The 27,046-nt window shown below is 46.4% G+C and overlaps 1 protein-coding gene across 3 annotated transcripts in view; it reads left to right on the top strand.

Moving 5' to 3' along the window:
• Positions 1-27,046, top strand: part of FHL2 (four and a half LIM domains 2) — an 82,739-nt gene that overhangs the window by 46,175 nt on the left and 9,518 nt on the right. For all 3 annotated transcript variants that reach the window (XM_033102368.1, XM_033102366.1, XM_033102367.1), the window contains exons 2-3: positions 8,303-8,482; positions 19,588-19,762. In XM_033102368.1, coding sequence (XP_032958259.1) covers positions 8,327-8,482; positions 19,588-19,762 — 331 coding nt within the window. In that variant the 5' untranslated portion in view covers positions 8,303-8,326. The remainder of the gene's footprint in view (positions 1-8,302; positions 8,483-19,587; positions 19,763-27,046) is intronic.

The raw sequence follows: 27,046 nt of genomic DNA, 5'->3' as shown, positions 1-27,046 counted from the left end.
ACTAGTGGGCATGTATGCGCTGGAGCTGGGCTGCCTGAGTTTGTCCCCGTCCCTCAACCACTAGCTGTGCAACCTTGGCCAGGTCCCAGAATCTCTCCATGCCTCAGTTTCCTCCACTGGAAAATAGGGCTATGACAGTGGCTTCCTAGCAGGGTTGTTACCAAGACTACACATCATAAGCAGTGTATACAATCTGATATCATCCTCGTTTTCACAGATAAACTGAAGCGCAAAGAGATCAAAGTAACTTCTTTAAGGTTTCCCAGCCTGTGAATGGAAGTAATGAGATCTGACCCCAGACAGCTTAACTTGAGAGGCTGAGTTCTAACCACTAAACTATAGGGGACACACCTGAATATTTCAATGAGGGCTTATGCTGCATTTGTTGACCCAAGATTGCTTGTTAAACCACTTCCAGTACTAAAAGAAATCTAAGTTGCAGACAAAAACTCCCAGTAGGACATTGGAAAAAGTTAGACCAGGTTTTAGGAGGCCTGGGTTCTAGTCCTGTCTGGCACGGAAAGTGGGTTACCCAGCCCCCCGGGCTCAGGCTGTCTCATTTGTCAGCAAGGGGGCTGGAGTAGGAAAGCTTCTGTCTGACTCAGATGGCATGACATACAAAGTTCCTTTTGCTTGGGTGAACAAAGAGTGATATTGGATAGTTCCTGTGTAATTTTATTATGAGAATTTTTCAAAGCCCATTTATGATGGGGAATCATACTGAGAGGTCACTTCCTCAAGATGACCACCTTGAACAAAATGCATGGGCTCTTCTCTAGTGACTGAGAGCCCAGTCTTCCGGAAGGTCAAGCTGGCATTGTGACTTCATGGTGAGTCAAGTATATTGGCTTTGTTGTCCTGAATTGTGGATTTGGACTTTAGCTTCTGTGATGGTTAATGTTATGTCAACGTAACTGGGCCATGGGGTGCCCAGACACAAATGCTATTTCTGGGTGTGTCTGTGAGGGTGTTTCTGGATGCCATTAATATTTGAATCAGTAGACTGAGTAAAGCAGATTGCCCTCCCCAGTGTGGGTGGGCCTCGTCCAATCAATTGAAGGCCTGAATAGAACAAAAAGGCTAAGCAGAGGGAACTCCACCTGCATGACCACTGAGCTGCGACAGTGGTTCCTTCCAGCCTTTGGACTTGGACTGAAACATCAACTCATCTTGGGTCTCGAGCCTGCCGGCTTTTAAACTGGAACTTTCACCATCGGCTGTCCTGGTTCTCAGGCTTTCAGACTACTCATATGTATATTCATTCAGCTACTGGTTCTGTTTCTCTGGAGAATCCTGACTAATACAGCTCCTCATTAACTTAGCTTAAAAATTCTCACCAGCTCTCAGTCTCGCCTTTTCCAAGATCCCATCACTCCTTTGCTACTGGTGGTCTTGATTTTCCTTTTGCTGTAAAATGGGTTTGTCCTCTTGAGGATCTAATGCGAGGTTTGGGGCAGCATTTGGTCTTTCCCTCATTAATCCAGTTCTCATGGAGATTCGCACACACGGCATCAACTTGAATATCGCACGTTGTCATACTTGTAGTCCTCAGTCTTCGTAATCCATACCTTTACTGCCCTGATTTAGTCTGGGACGTAAAGATCTCCTTTAGGCTTATGGTACCAAGTGAGGCAAATGATGTCTGTGCCACTAAGAGAAGCGGCTGCCCTGTTTATGAGTAAATAAGACTCATGTCAAAGGGCACCCTTGAAGTCTGTAAATATTTAGGATGTCAGTCAAAAAGAAAATAGATCTGTCTATGTTGGATGATACAACTTTTGAAGCAAATAAGACTTAGCCAGTCTCTGCACAGAGGAGCAGGACACGTGCAAGCGATGCTGACAGGATCCTGACACACTGTGCTGAGGAAACACCACAAGGAGCGGGGCTGGGAGAATGAAGAGGCCAGTCTTCCATGGAAGTTGGGAGTCGCCAAAGGAAAAAAACCAGGCGGATGCAGCGCAAACAACAAGCTGCCTTTTGGAGATTGGAGGAGACCAGTAAAAGAGTGTGAGCACATAAATAACTTGCTCCCACGTCCCCAGGAAGGCAGTGGGAGAGCTGTAGGATGGGTCTCCTCCTCGTCCCCGCAACACTGAGATGATTTATAAACCTGAGGCGGCCTGCCATTCCAGCCTGCGTAGTTATGCTTGTCTAGCATCTACTGAATTGAGATGTTTTGAGATTAAATTACAAGATAGAATCTTAAAGGTGATTTAAATTCTTTGGAGCTAGAGCCAGACTGGAACTCTTTCAAAAATTGTATGTCTTATCTCAGCCTCTCAGTACCTAAGACAGTACGTGGGAAATAGTGGTTACTTCGTACATGCTTATTGACTGGATTTAAAAGCCCGTGGGACATCAGAATAAGTCTCACTGTTCTTGTATTTACGGACTTAAAGTGAGAAACTTGACATGTATTATTTCCCCATTTCTTTCCATTATTCAATATTCAAAAGTGAATTTGGAAGACAGTAGTTTACCTTATTCAAGCATTGTCTCTGTCACAAAACATCTTTATCAGAGACAAATCAAGATTTTTCAAAAAGTTTTTGAAAGTTACCAGTTTACATACAATTATAATACATTATAATATTACATTACATCCCTGACCCTGCCCATAGACGTGCTCAATAAAGGCTCATTAAAATAATCGATAAATATATCATATAGCAGTAGGCATAGTCAATCTTCTACCTTCCCAACAATCTAAAACTCGATTTCAAGTGGATTCTAGGCACGTTATTATATTTTTAAAAATAGCAACATCCTTTGAACTGACTCCCCTTTCTTTTTTACCACAATTTGTATTTGAAAGAAACAGTCCGGCTAAATTAACGGGCAGTGTTGGGGTGGGGGTCTGTGCTCTGTAGGTGTGCTGTGTCTGTGTCGAGGCCCTGGGCCTTTCACGGATTCCCGGAGCCCCAGCGAGGGGATCTAGCACATTCTTTGCAGACATGCTTCGAGACGGCTGCTGGCTGGCTTTTGCTTCCTGACCTGACCAGGCCTCATCCTGGCCTGTGCAGCTGCGTGTTCACATGGGTTTAGAGTCCAAACACAATAAGAAAAGTTCTCCCCGCTGTGGAAACGGCAGTGTGTCTGGAAGAGGAAAGAGGCCAGTGACGGAGTTCAAAGAATGAAGCTCAGGATCTGTTACATCAGAAAGTTTAATGGCATCAAATTCCAAACCACATCTCATTCGGGGTTTGCTCTGCACATAAAACATTCCTCGCCTTCTGTTTTTTATTTTTGCCCACATGCTTGTCCTCTGGGATATTTGTGTTCATTCCCTTGTGCATCCATGTGTTCATTCATTCCACAAGTACTTACACAGCACCTGACGCTGTGTTTGTCACCTGCTGGTGAGGCCACAGCGATATATGCGCAGCACTTACGGTTTGGAGACGTGCAGTCACAGTGCTCTGCGGTGTCACACAAGCACGGCACTGGTCTAAAAAGAGCCCACGTGGAACAGACCGATTTTCTTAATTCTCTATGAAAAGCTCTGGCTGATTGTTGATAAGCGATGGACTTTCCTACCTGGGTCCTTGGTGGCATTTAAGGATAGCCACGGCTTTGCCAGGACTGATTTTTCCAAAGCTTCTTCTCATGTTGCAGGCAGGATATGGGAATATTCACAGGTTTCTCCTTAGGAATTAACTATGAGAGGAGTCTAGTAAAACCTTGGGTTTGGGAGTGGGGAAGGGAAATGGCATCTTTGGGGTCAGATTAAGGAAAGTAACTGAATACAGGGAGCACTGGACAGAATGCTGAACTGAGTCTTCTTTTGCAAATCTGGCCGTGTAAGGCCAAGCGTGGACCAACAGGTCCATGTGGGAAGGATGGGCCAAGCTCATGAAACGCAGGCCTGGGCCGCATACCCAGCAGAGGCTGTCCACCATGCCGGCCCCCTCCCTGGATTCTCCAGAAATCTTTCTGGTCAGAACAAATGCACAAGTGTCCTGACTCCTGTTCTCCCTTCGTCTCCTTCTTACCACCTCTCTCTACTTCCCTTTACTCTCTTCTTGTGTTCCTTCTCCCTTTTTCTTCATTTTTCTCCCTAGCTCTGAGACTTTCCCTCTCGAACTTTGTTTTACAGTTTTTAAGCCTGGGAAGAACAAAATAACCCACATTTAAAAATCACAGTGTAAAGATCACACATCCTCCCTACAGGACAAAGAGGGCACAGTGAACAGAAAAACCGTATCGCCCATTTGTTGTTCCCAAATGACAGACGGTATTGACAACTTTCCCCATGAAAACAAAACAAAATAAAAGTATTGTTTTAATTAAAAAAATGAAAGTAAATCTGGGGACTTTTAAATGGTAACTGTGTCTCAGGAGGTGAGCGCAGTGCATCCTTGCTCCATTGTCCATAAAGGGTCACCTTTATCCTCACATCTGACTGAGCGCTGGGCTGACCGGGACCCAGAGATCAAAACTCTCTCCTGGCCATCCCAGCCCTGCCAGCCTCCCCTGGGACTTGCTTCGCGCAGTGCAGTGGCTTGGCCTGGAGCCAGGCCTGCTCCCTAAGATCCAGCTTTTTCAAATACCCTGGTTGTTTGGGGCCGAAGGGGGAATGACCTCAGAGAGTGATTTCACCCACGTAAGTGATGAGAACTCCAGGACACTATAATTTAGACTTGATTCAATGAAATACCAAGTCAGCAGTCACACCTGATGTTCAGGTGTCTCCTCCTGTGCTGTGGCCTATTGTCAGCACTCTGTGTACCAGGTCATGGACAGGAATGATATACGTGTGACTTGTCAAGAAGGATACCAAGATTCAGAGAGGGTCAGCAATCGTACACAATTAGGTTAAAACATTCCTTATAGAATCAACATGTCCTATTTTATGTGCTTCAGAAATGGACTCTGACACGGTGAAAATGTTTTTAAAGAGTCGTTGCCCCTCAGTTTTATCTCTCCCAAACCTGCATAGCAAAGTCGGGCTCTACACAGTGAACTTTCAGCGGGGCCTTCCTGTCTGTCCTCCATACTGCAGGCTGCAGGAGCCGACACGCTAAACCCACTGCCTGCGGGGCACATCTGTGTTCAGGATCCAGGCCACACGCCCTCCTTTCCTGGGCCTTTGACTATCTTTTCAGCCTTACCTTGGCTACTCCTGAAGTGATCCCAGTCACTCTCATGTCCTGGGGTGTCCGCTTGCTCTTCCCTGTTTTTCATCTCCGTGCCTTTGCTCACTCTGCTCCTTGGCCTGTGGTATCAGCTGGCTAACCTGTCCCAGCACAGGTAACATCTCCTCCTGGAAGCCTGCCCTGCTCTCCCAGGAGAAGTGGCTCCCGGCTCCTCCCCTGAGTCCCCATGGTACCCTGTGCGTCTCTCCATCACTGCTCTGAGCAGGGAGCCTTGTAGTCTGGCATATAACACATATATCTGTTTTTATCACAAGTTCCTTCAGGGACGGCCTGTATCTTATTCATCTTTGTATCTCTAGCACTTCACATAACTTCTGACACAAGAGTTCCAGCTCGACCTGAGTGAATGAATAATCAGGTGTTTCACAGGATAAAAAAAAAAAGGAAAGTTACAGGGGGCTCCTAATGCAGGGCTGTAGATAATTGTTCTCATTAAAAAGAGCCTTAAGATTGATAGTGTAACTTTAAATGCACACACGTTTTTAAAAAGAATATTCTACTTGGTAGCATTTAACGAAAGGAGAACTGGTTTTAAACACTTTGTGACAGAAGCCAAGCTCTCAGATTTCTCATTAACATATGGGTACTTACTTTGACTCTCGGGGTTTGTGCTTCATAGAATTCTCTGGAAGTCTGTAAGAAGACCTTCTCAGATATAGTGTGTCCTGACCTGTTTCCTAATTAGTGATGGTGCTCGCCTTACACCTAACATGTTGGTTTAAGTAGAAGTGCTCTCCTGATCATTGAAACCACAGTGACTTCTTAGAGAAGATAAGGAGCGAGAAGGGACAGAGACCCACCATCATCAGAAAGAAATCTGCAGAAAGGGGAGCCAAACCACTGGGCCAAGAGCCTCCTCCCAGCGGGTCCCCCTGAGCCTGTGACAGCCTGACTCTTCCCGCTGGGAGTCAGGGTCAGCGATGATGCCATAGCCTCAGACATACTTTGCACAGATGTGGAGCCCCCTTGGGTTCAGGGTTGACTACCTTCTATTATTTCTGTGGAATTGGAGGCGGTAGCAAACACATAGCAGGGGTATGAACATCATGGCCATTTCCTTCAAGGAGAACAGGCTCACCCCTTTCACTGGCTTGAGAACATAGGCGTGGAGCTCTACAGAAGTGTTGGTGCAGCCTGTAGATTGTTTGTTTCCCTTTCTCAGACGGTTGTGCTTGTCCGAACCCACTTGGAACCACCTTTCAATTTAGATCGGGAGTCTATTTTTTCTAACTTAGATGGCTATTTGGGAAAATTCATGTGAATCCTCTTTTTCCATTAATATTCCTGGGCTCCCATTTTTCCTTCCATAAAATGAGGTAGTTGCCATAGAAAATCTTGGGAGTTGTTTCCAGCTTTTAAAATTCCACCATTTACCATTCTGTCTCCTTTGATTGTCCTCACTTCGAATTCCCAAATCATTATTCTTATATTTGTGTGAACAGAATGGGCAAAAAGCCCCTGGTTCCACCGGTAAATGGCAGCCTTTCTGTTGGAAGGACAGGGCTCAATTGTGATGAAGTAAACGACAGCCACTTTCAAGGCCAATAACCGAGGAATTACAGGAAAGCATTGAGTCTTCTGCCAGCATAGCTGCAACCTGAGGTGGCCTTCGTGCAAAGGGTATTTATACGTCGAGTTTCAGAATAATACTTCAAATGCTCAAGAGCCTCGTCTCGTGATGTTATCACAAGAATGTCCAGACGATGTTTTCTTTAACTCTAAGAAGAGCGATTTAGAAGGCTGGATGTTGCCACATGTGTCCAGCTGCATGGTTAATACTCTTGGGGAAAATTTTTTTCTATTAAACACAGAAATAACCAAGTCTGGATGCTCGCAAGATATTCATTTCTTTGCTTACAGTTGTCAAGACCTTGTATATACAAGAGTACAAAATTAATAAACACTATCAAATTTACGTTATCATAAACCAGGCAACAATATTCGCATCATAGGGCATTATTCTGGAATTTCACTCTTAAATGTTTTGAAATGACAGAAAATTGAACCAAGTTTAATTAGAGTTCATGAAACATTATTGAAAGTTCCACAGTCATCCAGTCTACATATTTAACAACCTATAAAACTTTTTACTTTTCACAAATTAAATACCGCCACTTGATAATATATGTATTCCTGAAGAAGATTGACTCTGTTTTGAAAGCCCTGGAGGCATTTGTCCATCCCAAGTATTTCCACAGTAGAGTCGTTTCTGTGCAAGTTCTGCCAGGCAGGTATGGGAATGGCATATGAGGATGAGGCGAGGTAAAAACCTTCCCTTGAACCCCTGCACCCCACCCCATCCTGGCCCTTTCTGTTCGTGAGCACTCCATGCACATCCTTGAAAAACGCTGTGACTGCCATGATGATGCATTCTTGTTCCTTTTGGAAAGCCTCGAGGTGTTGCCTGGAGAGGCCATTGCCTGAGGTCACTGCCATTTCCCACTGTGTGAAAATCTCTGTTCTCGGAAGCCGGCTTCTTTGTGTTCCCTTCTCAGGATACCTGGGCATCAGAAGGATGACCTTTCCATCTGGGAGAAACCACTTGCCCGAGGGACGTATGGCACTTTTTCTTGTGCAAGGGCAGGTTGTGCTTTCCAATGCCCTGTCAAGGTTAAGGGCAGTGTTCTCAGGGCATCTCATTCAGGTTTATCAACTCCCTTTTGCCACTGTGGTTTCTTAGTATCAAATTTACAAATCATAAAGGGAGCTCATGGAAAATCTTTTTATAGAAATGAACATATTGTTTCTATCCCTGCCTTTCTATTTTGGGGACAAGGAGAAAGGGAAAATGTAACGCTCTGTCATTTGAAGTGTACACACAGCCCCACTGGATGCAGGCTCTAATGCGAACTCTTGTATCCAAAACCACGGTAGCTTTTTCTGGCAGAATCAACAAAAATAGGGACTTTTAAAGTCATGGAATGCATTCAAACACAAAACTGTCCCCAACTAATTTTTTTTTAAAGTATCATTGAAAATGATGACTGCTTCGAGGTTGAGTTTCAATGACTGACATAGAATAGAAGAGCGAGCCACCTCTGGGCTAGAGATGACAGTGACCAACAGCAGGACAGCTGATGCCTTAGCATGCATGGCATTCCCGGCGTGCTCACCGGAACCATATTTTCTCTTCTTTTTGACAGGTCGTTGAAACACCGGGTATCAAAATGACCGAGCGCTTTGACTGCCACCATTGCGAAGAATCTCTCTTTGGCAAGAAGTACATCCTGAGGGAGGAGAGCCCCTACTGTGTGGCCTGCTTTGAGGCCCTCTACGCCAGCACTTGTGAGGAGTGCCAGAAGCCCATTGGCTGTGATTGCAAGGTACCCCTGGGTGTCCCCTGGGCAGTGCCCGGGAGCTCGCCAAGAACCACAGCGTCTCTGTGTGGTTCTGCTAAAGTCCTGACCTTTGTCACCTAGTGAAATTCCATCTCTTGGTCCCCCCTCTGATGGGCTTGGGCCCTTCCAGAAGCCTTTACAAGCCCCTTCCTCCATTGTTGTTTCTGTGCCCACTCCTGATTCCATAGCACTTGGTTCGTGCTTTCCCAGGACATTTGTGCTGAGTGTCCTAAGTACACTTCTTATATTCTAGTCATTTGTGTCCTTATCTTGCTGCCCACCCCACCTCCCAATGCTGCAGCTTTCCTGAAGGCAACACTCTCTTACGCCTGCTTGCCTCATTCTGACTCACCAGGAGCAGGTGCAGCTCAGTAAATATTTGATGTATGAATGTGCACATGAGCGAGCCGAAGCTGATTCCCAGATAGGTGGACTCATAAGAGCAGGAAATTCATTGGAATACTGGGGGCTCTTGTCTCTTTAATGGCAGGTCAGGCTTTGTATTGTTTCTTTTTCAAGGGGAAAGACACATGTATAAGGAATTCCCAGCTCTCCTGCCGAGATGGCATGGCAGGTTCAACCGAGGCTACTGGTCCTTTATGCGACTGACCAGGGGTGAGCGTCGGGAACCTTGGCCTATACGTCTCAGCACATCCTTTGTCCAACCTGGACCCCTGAAGGATGCCCCCGGGGGTCTGGCCATGTCTCCAAGGTCACTGATATCTTCAGCTGCAAAACAGCTGCTGAAACACACTTGACAAGCACTTTAAGTGGCTGTCATCTCAAGAGCCACAGATTTGGTACAAAATAGGGTCACTTTGGAATCCCTAAAGGAATTTCCAGATTAACGGACGGCAAGGCAGCTCATGGCATTTCGTTATCTCTTTTCTGCTCTTATTCCTTTGTTCTCTCTTGGGATTTCGGCACCGTCCTTTGTGATGATAAATATCAGTACGTAACTGCTGACTGATTAAGTCAGGCTGTGCCTACAAACACACCTATTCTTTTTTTTGTATACTTCTTTATTTTATCACATCATTCTGGGTAAGCTCAGGTCTGTCCCATCAGCTTCTGTTGCTCGGTACTTAGTGACAACTGAGGAATAATTTCCATCTTGTGTGGAAAGAGACCTTTGTCCTGAGCAGAGATATGGGCCACTAGAAACCAAACTGGACCATGTATCTTTTGGCTTCAAAACAGGGAGGATTGCCAAGTGTAAAAGAAACAAAGCTCAGCATTCGTCCTGTGGACACTTTAAAATGGTAAGCAGTTTGGCCACCATGAGCAAAAATTAGCTGATCTTGCTGGTCTGAAAGTTGAATATCTCCCTATGTCCAGCGTTGTCTGATGTCTCCCTGTACCTCGTGGGTGCTCTTAGACCCTCTCTGTTTATTTGCTAGGCCAGGTGTAAGAGCTCAGATGCCAAACTGTCCGGTTCCAATCCTGGCTCTGTGGTTCACGAGCTGTGTGAACGTGGGCCAGCTACTTGAGCCCTCTGTTCCCACCTTCACATTTATAAAATGGAGATAAAACAAGGTTGCCTACTTCATAGGGTTATTGTGGTGTGTAGATACAAAGCCCTGAATACCCAAAACGGCAGCTGATGGCATCACTATAAACTCCAAACTTCCACTTTTCATCTAACTACTTCCCTATTTTTTTTCCTGTAGCATGTTTCCTCCACATGCTTCTCAGAAGCTCTGCCCTCTCTCTTTATCAGTTTTCATTATAGAAACATCAATAAAAACGTCCAGTTTGAGGAAGAACTAATAGGCAGAGGAAAAAATATATTATTTTACAAAATAATAAAAGCTTTACCTGGAAAAAACTTGAGGAGGTGAGAGTTTCAGCTATTATCCTGACAAAGAACAACTCTAGTTGAAAGAAAACAGTTTGGATATTTGGGGCTAGTCATGCTTGACTGGTGACTAATGTAAAATCAAAACAAAAATCAGTGACCATTTCTCCAATATGATTTAGTGGAAAGACCCTTAAAGCTCGTCGTCCTTCAGCACATACTTTATGAGCCAATAAACAAGAATCCCCCAAATGGGGCCAAAATCAACATGACTGCTGCGAAGTCAAGAATTAATCATGCTGAACTTTTCAACCCAGGTTAACAGTTTACTGTATGTGGAGCTACGCCATGTATCTTTCTACATTTGGGGAGAAAAAAGAGATGCTGACTTGAAGTTGGACCTTGCCATTTGGGGCTTTTGAATATTTGCACTGTTCTCTGGACTTTCAGAAATAATTATGTAGTTGACTTTGTGAAGGAAGCCATGATAGGAAAAAAAATGTTTCTATTACTTCAGGAAGTAAGACGTCTTGGCAGGCAGGGCGCTCGGGAGAGCAACTGAGCTGGCAGATGTGGTGGCCATTCTCTTTCCTTAAAGTAGCGTGGGCACCATGAGCCTCACTTCACTCTCCCGCTGAAGGACAGGGGCATATGTATCATTTTAAAATATTGCCAAGCCTATGGGAATTCGGCTTATTCTGTGGTTATTGACTGACTTTTACTCGAGATAGCCAAGACTCCAGGAACTATTACAGTAGTTAGCTTACATATGTTTGAATATCATTTTTACGCAGTCACTCAGTTATATTCTTTATTTCTGTTTAGTTACTCTGAGCAAATGCTGTGATCTCATTTACTTTCGTGGCCAGTGGAATAGTCAAAAACAGGTAATACGGGTAAAATTTCATGATCCTCTTACATTACACTATTCCTGAAGTTTTTGTTTCACACTTGTGGATACCGGCAAAAAAAAATTTTTAGCCTGATTTCAGATGTTTTGTGGATGGATATATGTACCTAAGTTCTGGGCTTCAAAAATCCAGGAAATGAAAGAAGAGATGGGCTGGCCAATAGACAGCCAGAGAGGTGGTTGTGAGGTGCATTTATCAAATCAATGACTTTAACAAACTCCAGGCCATGTGCCCAGCTCAGACTTCAAATTTTCCATGCCTGTGTGAGCAGATCATGAAGTCAGATAGGCCACTAAACCTACCCATGTACGCTAGAAGGTTCAGCAAAGAGGAGGCAATAGTCATGAACAAAAGTCCATCTGTGAATCTAAAACCTGCACTAGGCTTGTCTTCCAAGGGTCGTCACAAAAGCTACCACATTCTGAGTGATTGCTTTGTTCTGGGCACCGCAAAATGCTTTAATTGCATGATCTAAACTCCTCAGAATACCCCACAGAGAGGAACGGTTTTCATTCCATTTTATGGAGAAGCCACTGAGGCTGAGAGAGGTGGGAGTCTTGCCTGGGCTGCAGGGTTCGGAAGCACTCGAGTTGTGATTTGAACCCAGGTGCCGTGGTTCCTGACCCACGTGCAACACTGCCTGCCACGCACAGCCCCAGGCAGGGCGCTGTCTCCATGGCTGTCAGGTCAGGTGTCGACTGCACTAGCAGTCCATCCTTTCAGTGGAGGCGTCTGCCTGGCCCCTATCAAGTGACCTCAACAAAAGGCTCCCGCCTTTCTCCTGAGCCCCTTCAGATGGCAGTAACTGTGCTACAGAAATGATGCTCAATTTGTTTCTAGAACACTCTTTCCAGCTTCCTAGTTAAATGGGAACCATTGGATTGATGATCAGATTGGCACATGTCCAACTCATCAAACTATAAAAGTTTTTCAGTCAACATTTGGAAAGTTCTTAAAGGACAGAAAACTTCTGGGGCCTTTTGGCAGAAAGCAGCCAGGGGAATGAAACAGGAGACTAAGGTTTCTGCAAATCCAAGTTAAATCTAGATGTCCCTGTTACACTTTTAGAAGATTCCTGGCCAAGTCTGGCTGTGGGGCATAAGGTCAGATTGGGAAAACTGGTTCTCCCTGCCCTCTTCTGCTGGCCCCTCTAAGCCATTTTTCTGGGAAGAACAACTATTCCACACACATTCCCACAGTCCAGCTCACCGACCTGACACTTTTTTATTTGTTGAGGTGATTTTTAAATGCTTAGTGAGTGAATCACCTTTTTTTTAGAGTTTCCATGTTAATTTGTCCACAGAGTTTGGAATGAACACCAAAAAATCTGCATATTTATTTAGACATCCTTCTATAAGAGACAAGTTTGTTTCTGAAGGGAATTGAGTAAAGCAGGAGCCTCAGAATTGGGAGCACATGGCAAGATGGGAAACCTAGAAGGACCTCTCAGTCCATGAAAACCAAAGGGTCACCTGCAAAACACGTGCCCCTCCCCCAAGGGACGTAGCACTCAGTAGTGACATCTTGCCCATCTCATTAGGTGGGACTCCAGCCAGACTTGCCTGAGCCTACCCTCAATGGGCTGTATGACAAGGACAAGTCATGCCACCTGTAAACCTGGGTGTCCCTATCTGAAAACGGGGTTCTTATCTTAAGGGAGTTAACTCAATCAGCGTAGACGGAACACCGGCACAGAGCTCCACAGAGGAAGTGCTTTCATTTCTGCCACCATCTGTTCTTCTGGGCCTTTGTTTTCAGCGATTTGAAAGAATATACCATCGAAAACACGATAACCTGACAATCTCAACGCACAGGACATCTTTTCAAAATTTTGAGCATGGCTGACACTGAGAATCCCTTTATAAAGTGGGATCTTCTGGATTTGTGGAGTGGTTGGGTTGGGAAATCTTCCAGCTCAGGCAGCACAGTGTGTAAAGGAAGAGAGGGTGCCAGCTCCAGGCCAGCTTCAGCCTGGAGCCACTCTGCTGCCCGGAGCCACCTGCAGTTAGCTGCAAGCTCGAAGAACACCCAGGCCCCTGACTCTACCCCACGGCTCTGCAAAAGTCTCAAGTAAGGCGTATTCAGAGCCAAGCAACAAGCACTTCCCATATTAGGAATGTTTCTGAAATGGAAAAATATAAAATCTGACAGGAAGTGTTTGGGCCTAATCTTAATTGTTTATCAACATTTTACTGCAATTTATGACATTTCTGTGAGCACAAGATTAGCTTTGGTATTTTTCCTGGGATGTATAAAAGACTCTTTTTTCTTCTTCCCCCTCTCTCTAGAGGACTTTAAAACCAGGATATTTCTAGGACATTTCAACATTCTCGGAAGTCTGTCAGCACACCTGTACTTCATAATCTTGGACCTCCAGCATCTAGATGGTGTCTGTTGTAGTCACTTTTGGGGCCCACATGGTTATGCTCCGTCCAGAACAGCTCTGACAAGGCTAGATGAGTCTACCTTGGTACTAAGAACCCAAACTAAAACCTTGTTGGGAGCTGAGAACACTAGAGAGGAAAAGAGCCACCAGGCACCATGTCTTTACAGATTACTATTTGGAGCGTGATCTGAAGCTCAGGTTCAGACACATGGGTCTACTCAGATAATCCAGCTTCTTGGCCTTCCCGTGGTATTTCCAGTCTGCCCCTCAGCTCCAGAGAACCATATGCCTAAAATCCCACCTCACACTTAGGCTCCGGGGAGCATGCTGTGTTGGCCAGAAGCCTCTGCCTGCCCGGAAAGAGCAAAGCCGGCAGTATTTAGTTACCTTCTCACTCCCCACATCTTGTGGACTTCCTTAAGCGTGCATCCAGGAGGAAGCGGTGACGTGAATTTATTAACTCAGACTTCTAAAGAGAGCACAAACGGAGAGCCTAAGAAAGAGAATTACAGAGAAACCTGATAGGGTGTTTAGATAAGGGCTACCATATATGATTTTGAAGATGTATGACATCAGCTCTTTGTGGCATGCGTTAGCATGACTTCCCTTCAGCCAGCCTCACTCATGCTGGGGGCTTCACAGGGTAGGTGGTATTTGAGCTGGGCCTTATAGCTGAGGGAGATTTTGCCTATTGGAGGGGAGAGGAGAAGGGCCTTCCAAGACAAGGGCCAGCCCTGGCAGGGGCAGGGAGGGGCAAAGGGGAACTAGAGCAGAGGATGAGGCTGGGCAGCCGTGTTGGGACCAACCTGTAAAGATGCTGGCACGCCAGGCAAAGCCTATGAGCGAAATGTGCACCTGGTTCTGTCAGACCACTGAAGGCCGAAAGGCCCGGGAATGTTGCAGAAAATGTAGTCCACATCTTTTTCACACCGTTACATTACATTTGCTAGTGTATAAAATACGAACAAAACCTTATTTCATAGAGTTATTCTATGGCTCAAAATAGATAAGAAGGAACTAAGAAAAAGAACTTTAGATTTACAAGGGATGAGAAAATTAAAAGCACTGCACAAAAGTAGAGTGGTAATTATTAGCATGGGAGATTAAAGGTGAGGGAAATTCTAACCCATGCTGCTATCTTCGTGAGTATGTGCAATTTCAGGGAGTGGTGCTTTGAGGCAACTGTTTGCATCATTAATTATGATCTGAATAAAAGTTAATACTGACATTAATTGTGCAATTACAATAGACTATTATACACGCTTGGTGTATGTGCTTGACCATAAAACTCTTATGTGTTAAAGTACTTTTTGTGTAATAACTAATTAACTCATTCATTCTCCACAGCCAGTGGTAGGTCCTTTTATTGCTGCTTTGCGATGACAAATCTGGGGGAGGAGAAAGGCTAACTCTTTCACTCTCAGTCGTGTATCTGGTAGATGGCGAGCCAAGATTTGAATCTACAGCCTGGAGTTTAAATAGTGGGATGCCATTTTCCAGGCGTTTTAGACACCTGCTCCTCCTACAGTAGATGTGGAGTGAGTGCCCTGCCTGCATGGCAGTCCCTCAGCTGTCATTGGCCCAGGAAGTTTTCCACTGTTTGAAGCTAGAACAGTGGAGTGGACCCATCACCAACAGCAATGCAAGCTGTTTAAAGACTATTTTCATTTACTGCATACCATGAAATTTAAGAGTACGGTCAGAGGTTGATATTTATCTTCAGGGAAAATATTTTGTCAGAAGGTTTTGAGAATTGTCAAACATCCTTGAGTGAACAATTCAGGAGCTGTTGCGTGCTAGTGCAGACATGCATATGTGCACACGTGTGCAAGAGAGAGAGGCCAACTGAGAGAGAGATTGTGCGGGTGAGTTTTGAAGGCCCGGGAAAGGAATGCCAAGATGACCCTGGTCAACTGAAAAGCATCTTGTGCACAGAACCCCTGACCCAGCTCTCCTGGGGGAGGCTGGGACGAGAAGCATTTCCAGGCATCTGCTCTCCACCAGCCTGAAAGGACAGGTCAGCTTCTCAGGCCAGAACTGAGGTGAAATGGCTGTACCACAGTTGGATTTAGAACGTCAGGCCATTTTGAGGAAGGCAGAAGCTCCTTGGGGGAATGGACACCGAGAGAGCAGGAGTGAGTGAGCGCAGGAAGTGTGGCCTTTAAAAGGTCTGCAAGTCGTGCATTAGTGCTTGTGGTCTCGGAAGGACATGTCAATAACACCCAAATTCAGAGGGGCACTTCCTAGTTTCAAATATCTGTCAGCAAACCTGCCTTCCACTACACCTGTTGTGTTTTCAAGCCCAAAATGGTAACTGTAGGAAAAGTGGATTTCTGCAGTACTTTTGATCCACGTGAACATTTTAGAATGAGCTTTTCTGTGACTGTTCAGTCATGTCGACCACTCGGCTGTTCTTTCCTCATCTGGGGACTCGCTAACCAGGACGGAGACTGTGGCGACATCTGGTGGCTTTGCTCTCACGACGCTGTCTGTGGAGGTTCCTCCCTCAGTTTTTCTTAAGGTCAGCCCCAACAGGCAAATGTTCTTGAACTCTATTTCCTTCCCTTCTCTTTTCGCTAAGAAGCTGTAGCCCCTGCCTGTGGGATGCCGACTGCCTGGGCAACACTAGACCATCTTCCAGGAAGCAGGCCTCTGACATTCCCCCCTCTCTCCTCGCTCGGCTCCTCCGGGTTTCTATTCTCAGCCAGGTGATGATTCATGGAACAAGGAAAACATTTTGCAGCTTTTTCACAATAGCAAGCCTTTCTGAGGTGACTGGTCTGCACAGAGGGAACCCAGCTAACTTCTGAAAAAGTGTCTTTCACTTGCTACATAATAATCAAAACTTACCATTTTATTTTTTAAATTGTGGTAAAATACACCTGACATAAAATATGCCGTCTTAACCTTTTTAAGTGTACAGCTCAGCATTGTTAAGTACATTCACAGTGTTCGTGTAGCCGCTTCCAGGACTCATCTTGCAAAACTGACACTTGTCCCCATTAAACAACAACTCCCCACTCTCCCTTCCTCCCAGCCCCTGGCACCCACCATTCTAGCTTCTGTCTCTATGAATTTGACTACTGTCAAAAGAGCCTCATAGGTATAAGTGGAACCCTACAGTGTTTGCCCATTCATCCATCGATGGACACCTGAGTTGTTTCCACCTTTTGGTTATTTTGAATAACGCTGCTATGAATTTGGGTGTACAAACCCTGCTTTTGAGTCTTGTGGGCATGGACCCAGAAGTGGAAAATGCATTGCTGGATCATATGGTAATTCTATTTTTAACTTTCTGAGGAACTGCCTTACCGTTTTCCATTCCAAAAAATTTTAAATGCATTTATTCCACACTCAGCGTGACGAGTGGTAGTTTGATCAAGAACTCCAGTTCTTTTCAAATGAGGCTGATTACTTTTCTTAGTGGACAAGGAAATGGTTTGTTCAACTTCATTCCGTCTAAACAAAGGGCAAGCTAAATTGCATTCACTAGGGTGTCAAATATACCCCATTGTTCCTGAATTTTTTCAGTGGATATACACAGCTCTCATCAAGGGGACAGTTTTTTAAAGCAAAGAGTAACACAGAAATTACCAGGATTTTACCTAGTTGGTTCACTGGAAATAGCTTTTGGATCAGAACTTGAACTTGAACCTTGGCTGAGCTGTGACTGTGGGGATGTTACTGAACTTCTCTGAGCTCCAGTGATGATGTTTACCTTGCAGAGCTGCACAACCTTAACCTCACAACACGGTCATAAGTATCATCCCTGGCATCCCAGAAAAATAAAGACTTCTTTCGGAAGAAATGATACGTGCAAAGTATGGACTTTGCCGTTTGTAATGAGTTTGAATATATAGTCAATTAATTCAAATTAATGCAGTTTCTACCTTATTTCATTTGTCAAAATAACCAGTAAAGCACAGATGATTTTTTTCCCCAAAATTTCTGAAAATACTTTAGACTAGAAATGCAAGAGTCAGGGCAGTCCTCTGACCCCAGTTCATACGCCCCTCGGTCTGGATGCACAAAGGATGGAGAGGGACAGGCATTTCAGTGAGCTGTCCCTGTGGGCTGCTGAGAGGCAGTGCCCAGCTGGAGGACCCCCAGATACCCAGGGTGCCGAGTCTATCAACCGCACAGGGAGACTGGGAAAAATCAACCTCACAGAAACAAGTCTGTTAAGTCCTGCACTGAGAAAATGCCACACCCATCTCACCTCCATTCCTTGTTACGTTACATCAGCCATAATTCTACTCCCAGATGTCCTAAAATGCAAGCTTCTAATGGGGATATTGTGAGAGGGAGCCCTGCAGGGCCTACCCCTTCACACTCCTCAATTGTGTTTAAAGGGGTTCAACAATAATACACTTTCTTAATTCCCTGAACTAAAACAATGTGCAAAAACTTCACCGAATCAAATAACTTTAGTTTGGTCCAAGGTTCTGGGAAGATATGCACATAACACTGTATTTCATCAAGAGAACTATTTGTTCTAATTTGGGTTCCGAGTTTAGTTGGCACTTTAGGTCTTTCTAATCAAGTCCAAGATATGTGTTTTCACGCCCTACATGTGGCATTGCTCCAGCTTCGACTTGGGTTTCGGTAACAGAGACATCGGGAAGACACTTGAGGAAGGCAGCCTGTTGTTCAGGGCACCTAAGAGCTGGACGCCGGCCCAGGAAACCCCACAGTGGCCTAAAATTCTCTTTCTGCCTCATTAATAAACAGACGCTGGTTCCAGGTCAGAGCTGGGGAATACAAGGAGCAAGAGAAAAGCAACCCGTTTAAGATACAACTGGCTATAACTAGGTTGTTTTAATTTTGTATTGACACTTTCAAAATGCCATATGCCATTTTAACACTACAAGTACCAGGAGATTGATTATTCCTCAGACAAGACCAAGGGTAGCACAGAGTCGGCATAGTTTTCTCTCCTGGGTCCATTTCTCTTTTTCATCCTTTGCTAAAGAGCATGGGTTCAGTCTTCTCAGAGCCTATCCTCCCATCTGTTCCCTATCTGTGTTTTCCACAGACCGGACATGGCTGGCCCCTCACGTCTCTGCAGGGACCTGAGTGTCTCCACCTCCTCTGTCTCCTCCCCCAACTCCTGTGTCCTTATCCAATTGTCACACACAATCTTAGCATGTCGCTCTCCTATTTCACTAGTTTATAGACACTCTCCACTGCCTTCGGGATAAACTTAAACTGCGAGCAGACCTAAAGGCCCTCCTGGTCCAGCCCGGCCTGTCAGCGGGGCCCAACGCCCAGCTCTGCCAAGCAGCCCTCTGTCACCCCTCGCCATGTGCACACCTTCCTCTGTCTGGAATTCCCTCTCCAATGCCCGGCCCAGCTCACTGCCACCCATGGAGCTTCCATACTCCACTCAGCTGGTGGCACCTCCACGTGCAGTCTCCTCACCTGCTTTTACCAGGTTAAGCCAGAGCCCTGTCCTCGTGGCACCTTCTCTGACTTTCCCTCCACCCAGGGCTTCTCTCTCCTGCCGGTCATCACAGTGACCCTGCTGTCATGCTTGGTTTTGCCGAGCTCCTACCTGGCCAAAGGACTCCTGCAGGTCCAAAGTTCTATGTGCTGAGTGAGAAGCATTGATGAGTTTCATGTTTTCTGTCTGTCTCTCTTTCTTACAGACAATACCTAAGGGAAATCCAAAAGCATCTCTCTCTCTCTCTCTCTCTCTCTCTCTCTCTCTCTCTCTCTCTCTCTCTCTGTCTCACACACACACACACACACACACACACACACACACACACACCTGTCTAAATGATTGCTCCAAAATGTAGCAAGAGAAGAGCAACCTAACCTTACTAATTTCAGTGTTTGCTGAGGGTCACGGTCCAGGACCACCCACAGGCCTCGGCCCCCTTTCCTCCCTCTCTGCCCCTCCGATGTGGACCATGCCCCGTCTACTGTGGTCAGACAGAGCAGCTCCGAGCCCCTCCTACCCTCTGACTGTCTTGTGTGATCTGGGTTGCAGGATTTGTCCTACAAGGACCGACACTGGCACGAGGCCTGTTTCCACTGCTCGCGATGCAAGAGCTCGCTGGTGGACAAGCCCTTTGCCGCCAAGGGGGACCACCTGCTCTGCACGGACTGCTACTCCCACGAGTACTCATCCAAGTGCCAAGAATGCAAGAAGACCATCATGCCAGGTCAGAAATAACGCTCCCTTCTCCCCACTGATTTCTTCCCTTCTACTCGCTGCATCTGTATTCGTGTGGCTATTTTGGCAAATATGCATTGTGTCCTCCTGGCTCCAGGCACTGGGCAAATGGTGGGGTGTCCGTAGAGTCATGGAGCTGAGAGGACACCTGGTCCTCTTCTCTTGTGGAGTTTATGTTCTAAACAGATGAACATTACCTTCCAGGTAGACCCAGATTTGACTGCAGCTGAGTCAGATGCCAAGGACAGTGCTAAGGTGACTTGTGCATTGTAGGGGGAGGATAGGCCTGTGTGCCTTATTGTTTAGAGTTTAATTAGTTTGTTTTTTTTAAGAGAGATGAATGTTTTATTTTTTAAAAAAAGAGTGAAAAAAATATATAGAATTTGTAAATACATAATTTAGAAATTAAGTCTTGTTAGATATATATAGAAATGAAGGCAAGGAGAGTAACCACTGTGAGAAGAGCCAAAGATTCGGACCCTGGATGACTGAGAGAAAGGAACAGATATCGGCCACCTACGGTCAGTGATGTCCTCTGCACCACCGATGAGGTGTGACCAGAGGGTAGACTTGCCAGAGTTAGCAAATAAACCTGTAGGACTCCCAGTGAAACCTGGATTTCAGCTGATTGTGTTAGTATCTGTTCCATTTGGGACCTTCAATCTGGCATCCGTACCAGAGAGCCACATAAAACCGGAGAGAACTCTGTCCAGGGGATGTCTTCTGGGCGAGTGGCCGGTGGAAGAACAGAAGAGGAGGAAGCAGCAAGTAGGACCCTGGGCCCCGGTCGCTGGAACAGCAGACTGGTTGGGGTACAGACTGCCATGAGTAAATAGGGGACAGGGGATGTCCCCTGGAGCTAGGGCCCTCGGGCTCTGGGGCCTTCTCTCAGGAGGGCACTGACAGAGCTGCTGTAGAATCAGCCTCGGGTTGACCGGGAAGCCTCACGTTCCTGGGAAGGTGTCGTCCTCAGGACAGCTTCTTCAGAAGGTCAGCATGCTTTAGCCTTAGGAAGATTTCAAATTGGGGGCAGGCATAGTAAGAGACTCTAACAGTGGTAAATTTGTTAAATAATCTGTTAAAGTATGTGTGAAGTTTAAAGAAAAATTGGTCTAAAGAGTGAATGAATCTTGTGATTTTGACTTAAAGTGCAATTGAATAAGTGATTTAGTCTTGTGATTTTAAATTGAAAATGTTTTCACTGATAAACTGTTTTGACATTTAAGATATCTTATGGTCCATCTTGTTTATCAGTTTAATTCATTTCAACAATTACTTAAGAACCTGAGGTTCAGCTTGTTAGTACAGGTACTTAAAAGGGATATCAATTATATTAAATTTTCAAATGTAGTTTTAAAAGGATTTCAGTTCACTACCTTAATAAACAGAACCAACACAAAGACCCCTTAAAAGTGATGTTTATAATTCACTCCACTTATGAACGCAATAATAGATGTGTCATATGAACTTAAGCTGAGGGTTTTGAGTTTGTTACGTCAAGAGATTGAATGCTAATTTTCAAAAACTGAGGCAGCCTGCTGAGTAACCGTATTTCAAACAGGAGCTGGAGTCACATTGCTGGGAAGAGAATTAAGGCTTAGATTTAGACTCTCGACTCTAGTGGGAGGCTGATTGCCAAGTTGCTGGCGTTTTTGTTTTAGTTTTGGTTTGCTGTGTGTTTTGGTAATGAAGAAATCCTGAAGAGTTCTGAGCAAGAGACTGACATGTAGGAAGTGTTATTTTAAGAAGATAGATTGGATGAGAAATCATAACTTCTGAAAAAAGCACGGGGCTAATTAGGCCTTCAGTAAGATGGTTTCTTGCTGCTTCTACATTTCTCTAGTTAATACGTCTTAAAAATAACTGCGACATGCTATTACAAGGAACAAAAACCCAGACTGATGCCCCCACAGCAGCTCTGGGAATGTGGAAGGGAAGCCAGGCCTGGAACCGCTGGGGCAGCTCCCAGCAGGGGAAAGGACGGGCAGGAAAATTATGTTACAAAATTATGGTAACGCTGCAGATGTTGGCACCAAGAGGCCCAAGCGTGGTGACATTGGGCATGAAAACAAAAGCCCAGATGATGGGGTCTGATCCGTGTCCTGTCCCACGGGGAGTCACATGCAGAAAAACTACAGTCCTGGCACAATAAGAACCGCAAAATTAATTAAAAAACAAATTAAATCTTTACTAGGTTTTCATGACAGGAGCCCAAGGAAGGTTCCATTGGTGGCTCACAGCAGACTCCTTTAAATCCTCTTTCCATCTCCTTTCACAGAACCCAAATTCACGCACTTGCAGAACTCTCTCCCCACCTCAGGGTAGGCTTTCTGGTCCTGCTTTCTGCGTCCTCTGGGTTCACCTGTTGGATTTGTTTGTTACTTTGTTTGCTCTGCCGTTTTGCAAGTAGACTCTGCGGGGCCCCTCTGCTTCCCCAGTTCTCCTCCCCTTCATTGCCCTACCTGGAGGACCTGAGCAGGATAGAAGTCTTCCTGGGGGGGCAGGGGACCCAAAGGAGAAGGCCCCAGGCCATGGGGTCAAGCTGGAGCTCGGGGACTGGTGGGAGGTGCACAGGTCGACACAGCATCCGCAGACGTGGCCGCTGAGCCCGTGGGGACAGCTGAGGTCTCTAAGAAGGGAGTCTGCGGTTCATTTGACGACCGTGGACCATGCAAGTGTTAAAGAAGAATGCCCCAGTGCCGGCCCTTTGCTGAGAGCTCAGTCAAATCTCACAGCACGGAACTGGAAAAGCATTAACAACTTTAAGCTTAGATGTCTTAGCCCCCCAGTGAAGAAACCAGAAGGTTAAATGGCTGCCCCAGGCCCCCACTGGTGGCCGCGCCAGGATTAGGACCCTGCCCAGTGTGCTGCGCTGCGGTCCGAGCAGCCCTGTGGGCCAGACCAAGGGAAGGGCAGACGGGGATTTACGGGGGTGGATACCACTAACTTCCGTCCACTTCTGCAACGGCGGTTAATTCAGAAGGCGGAAAAACAGAGGACATACAAGACGAAGCTTCACGGAGTCGCGCACGCACAGCCTCACTAGTGGGAGTGCAGCAGTGTGGGGTCCTGTCAGCCGAAACAGCCTGGTGTCCTGCAAAGTGCACTGGAAACAGAGTCAGGAGGCCGGTGCCCTCGCTGCACTCCTCAGTAGCTGTGTGACTTGAGCCGCTTAGAGTTTTTGGGACTTTGGTTTCCTCCTCACCCCAACCCCCAGCCCTGCCAGTCTGAGTTACTTTAAATTCACAAACAGTCTGGCAAATGTGACAGCACGAAGTTTAGTTCCTCTTGGGCCGCCTGCAGGAACACATGTCGTTTGTGACTCAGCCTGTTCTTCCTCCAACTCCTCGAACATCTCTCGAACTTCGTCCCCATCTTTGCTGAGTGGTAAGCGAGCCACAGGACATTTGAGCTGGTCTGCTTTTGCAGTGTCCATCCTGGCCTCTCTGTCACCTCGGTGTCCCTGCCTTGTGCTCTCAGTCCTCAGGGAAAGCTAACAGGCCAGCAGAGTTTGCTTTCTAGGCTCCTATTCTGTGGCTCTGACTTCTCATGGTCACTGTCCCTGAGTCACCATTTTCCTTTCTGACATTGTCGGAGGAGAACACCCAAGTCTCAGAAGTTTGTCTACAGTGATTCTTGGAAATTATTTTGTAGACTCATTAACCCTAGCACCAACCATGACATAAAAAAGACATGTTTCCTGGGTATTTGAATTTCTACCTGTCCTGATCTTCTGTGTTAGTCGGAGAGAGAGAGAGAGAGAGAGAGATTTGCAGTAAGGAATTGGCTCATGCAACTCGGGCACTGGCTAGTCTGAAGTCCGTGGGAGAGACCTGCAGACTGGACACTCAGTTCAGAGTTGTCGCAGCCTTGAGTCTGAATCCCCTAGGGCAGCAGGCTAGAAACTCAGGCAGAGTTTCTCTGTGGCAGTCTTGAGAAGAATTCCTTTCTACTTAGAGAAACCTCAGGCTTTGCTCCTCAGGCCTTCAACTGATTAAATGAGGCCCACCACATTATGGGGCATCATCTGCTTTACTCAAAGTCTCCTGATTTAAATGTTAATGATATCTAAAATGTACCTTCACAGCAACATCTAGACTGGTGTACAACCAAACAATGGGGCCTTATGGCCTAGACAAGTTGACACAAAATTAACCATCACACCTTCCATTGTTCATGGTGTTTACTAGGGGGAGAAAAAAAATTCATGATCAGTTAACACATAAAAATTGAACACTAACTGGTCCATAATCTCTTCTATTAACCCTCACATTACAGATGCCAAAACTGAAGCCGAGGGACCGGGGGCATAGTGAGCCGCTGGTGGGGTAACTGCCCCTCCTCGGAGGGCTCCCCATGAGGACAGCAGCGAGGGTGGGGGTGCACTTACTGAAGGGCGCAGGCAGGGGGAGGCGAGGGTTTCCCGTTGCTGGTTTTCCCCACTCTGAGGAAGTCTCACTCGCTATTGTCTGTGAGTTCGGAAAACAACGTGACCAGGCATTTGCTTCAGCTCCATGGCGCAGCTGATGTTTGCTGTGTGCTCAGTGGGCACCCACAGACCAGGGCCCAGCTCCTGGATGCTCTTCCCACGTGAGGACAGTTCCAGGAGCAATCGGGGAGAGGAGAAGGGGTGGAGGACACACGGGCGGCTTTAGACGGGGTAGTCCCGGGTGATGCATTTAGGCTCCAATATGAGTCAGCAGACACTGGAGAGTCAGCTAAAGGAACACACACCGTGTGCGAGGCATGGAACGGTGAGCGAGACGTGCCCTCCAGGAGCACGTCCTGGGGGAGACTGACCGGGAGCCCACAGGAACGGCCAGCTGTTGCTGCTCCAACAGGAGTGGACCAGGGTGTATGGGAAACAAGGCACAGCTGCCCAGAGCAATGGCGGTATTCTGAGATCAGGAGGCACAACGTTAAATAACTAGTATTTCAGGTGACGACAAATCTTACAGTAGGATGTGAAATTTTCCTAAGATTTTTGAGATTTCCAAGACATTTCATGATCCTGGCAGGCTGAAGAAGGAAGGGGGCCCAGAGCATTCCCTCCTCCACCTCTCAGTGACAGGCATCTCACTGCCATCTGTCATTAGGGACGTTTAGATGGGACGTTGGAGAAGCCTGGCTGATACCTGCTATGATGGAGGCACGTGCCAAGAGCGAGAGCGTCAGGAAAGGGACCCTGGGGGATGTACATATGAGCAGTCTTGAAGGATAAGCTGGATTTCAACAAATGGTGAAGTCAGAAAAGGTCACTTTTTCAGAGGAAATGGACTGGGCACCAGAGGCAGGGTATCTGGAAAAAGCCGGATGTGAGCAAAAAAATAGGTAGGGAAAAAAAAGCAGCACGAGCTCATCGTAGTACTTGCTTCCTTGCTTTGGTTTGATTTTTAAAAGTGCTACAACCAAATCAAGATGAACAGCAACACAGAGCAATATTGTTGTAGCTTTTGAACTTAGAGAGCTAGGACAAGAGGTGGGTGCTAAATGAACAAAGTCGCCCTCTGGGCCCACATCCTACAGAAGTCAGTTTCTTGACTGTAGCCCGGAAACCAGGATTCTGTCACATAGCACAGCGTTAGGGTTCCAAATGCTGAGGCCCTGTGTACAGAGGTTTCTTGGAGATGCACTACAGCTTCTGAGCAAGCCAGGCTGTCGCTAATCCTTCACCGAATGTCTGGTTCCTCACTTGCTTATTTGAATCAGAAGACACTGCTACCATCTGCGGGAGAATTGGTCTGAACTGCAGATTCTGTTGGAAGACGGAACTTTGCCGCCCCCTGCTGGCAACTTTTACAATAGTTGTACAGGTGTAAACGCACCTCTCAGATATGCACCCCCCCCACACACACACACCTTGGGCTAGCAGTGCCCCGTGGATTCCCAGTGGGGGACAGGGACAGGACGCTTGTCACGTAGATTGTGAGGCAATACCCTGTAGGGGTGGAGTGTGAGGACAGAGCCCCAGAGAGCAGTTTCCAGGCTCTTGGGCTCACGTGGAAAGGTGCTGGCTCAGGTAGTAAATGGCCATCAACTGTGATTGGATGGCCATCAGCTGTGGCTAGTTGGCCGTCATCTGTAACCAGTGAGCCATTGGCCACTAATTTAACTGCTGTGGCTACGCTAGCAGCAAATGGGGGTGTCATGCAGGGTGTCAGGCAGGGTCTCTGGTCCCTCTCCCCACACAAGAACGCAGGACATGGTGAGGCCAAAAAGGAACACCCATGGAGCCATAGGTAGGGGAGTCATACCACTATACTCTCACTGGCGGCTGGGTTGGAGACACAGGAACCAGGAGCAACACAATTCTCAACCCTCACTGTGCTGCTTGCAGACTCAGCCACCACCTTCTTGCTAGCTCCCCCTTTTTCCTGGTAGCCTAGCCACGGCAGTTATATTCATGGCTAATGGCTCACTGGTTACAGCTGACGGCCAACTAGCCACAGCTGCTGGCCATTTGATCACAGTCGATGGCCATTTACTACCTGAGCCAGCACCTTTCTATGTGAGGCCGAGAGCCTGGAAACTGCTTTTTGGGGCTCTGTCCCCACACTGAGCTAGCAAATGCGGATTGCAGTTAGCACGGCGGATTGCAGCTAGCGAGGGGAGGCGGACGGTTGGCAGAAAAGCGGACAGCAGGTCGCATGTCGTGTGAATCCAGCCTCCAGTGAGACTATAGTGGTGTGACTCCCCTACCTATGGCTCCGTAGGTGTTACTTTTTAGCCTAGCTACATACTTCATTTTTATGTGTGGAACAGGAGCTGAGACCCCGCAGGCTGCCCCGCACGACAATGGTCTTGCTTGGAGTCCTCAGTGAGAATCGTAATTGCCCAATATTCATTGACAAAATCCTCAGGCTGCTTGATCAGAGGCAAGGCTAGAGACTGAAAGAGCAAGTGACGAAGGGATACGTGGGAAAATAAACCTCCAGAGACGACAATAAATCATTTTAGAATTTGTATCAAAATCCCTCCATCATTTTTATCTGAAATTAAACTGCTGACTATAATTTTCCTCGTTTCAGGATTCATCACCCCGCAACTGAATTCCACAGTTTGGAAGGTCACTGTGTGCCCCCCTGACACGAGTTCCCTGAGTATTTTATACACTCTATGGGAGGTGGTGCCCAAATGTCTGATCTTGGAAGTACAGGAAGCTGAGAAAGTGACCCCAAAATGACACCTAATAAAATAATCACATGGTTCTCAGTGCACATTCTAATTACTTGAGTCACGGACACCCTTCCAACCAGCTTTAATACAGCCGTTA

This window comes from Rhinolophus ferrumequinum, unplaced genomic scaffold (assembly GCF_004115265.2).
Source record: "Rhinolophus ferrumequinum isolate MPI-CBG mRhiFer1 unplaced genomic scaffold, mRhiFer1_v1.p scaffold_87_arrow_ctg1_1, whole genome shotgun sequence".
NCBI lineage: Eukaryota > Metazoa > Chordata > Mammalia > Chiroptera > Rhinolophidae > Rhinolophus > Rhinolophus ferrumequinum.
The sequence above is the reverse complement of the archived record's forward strand: the minus strand, read 5'-3'. Positions and strand labels throughout refer to the sequence as shown.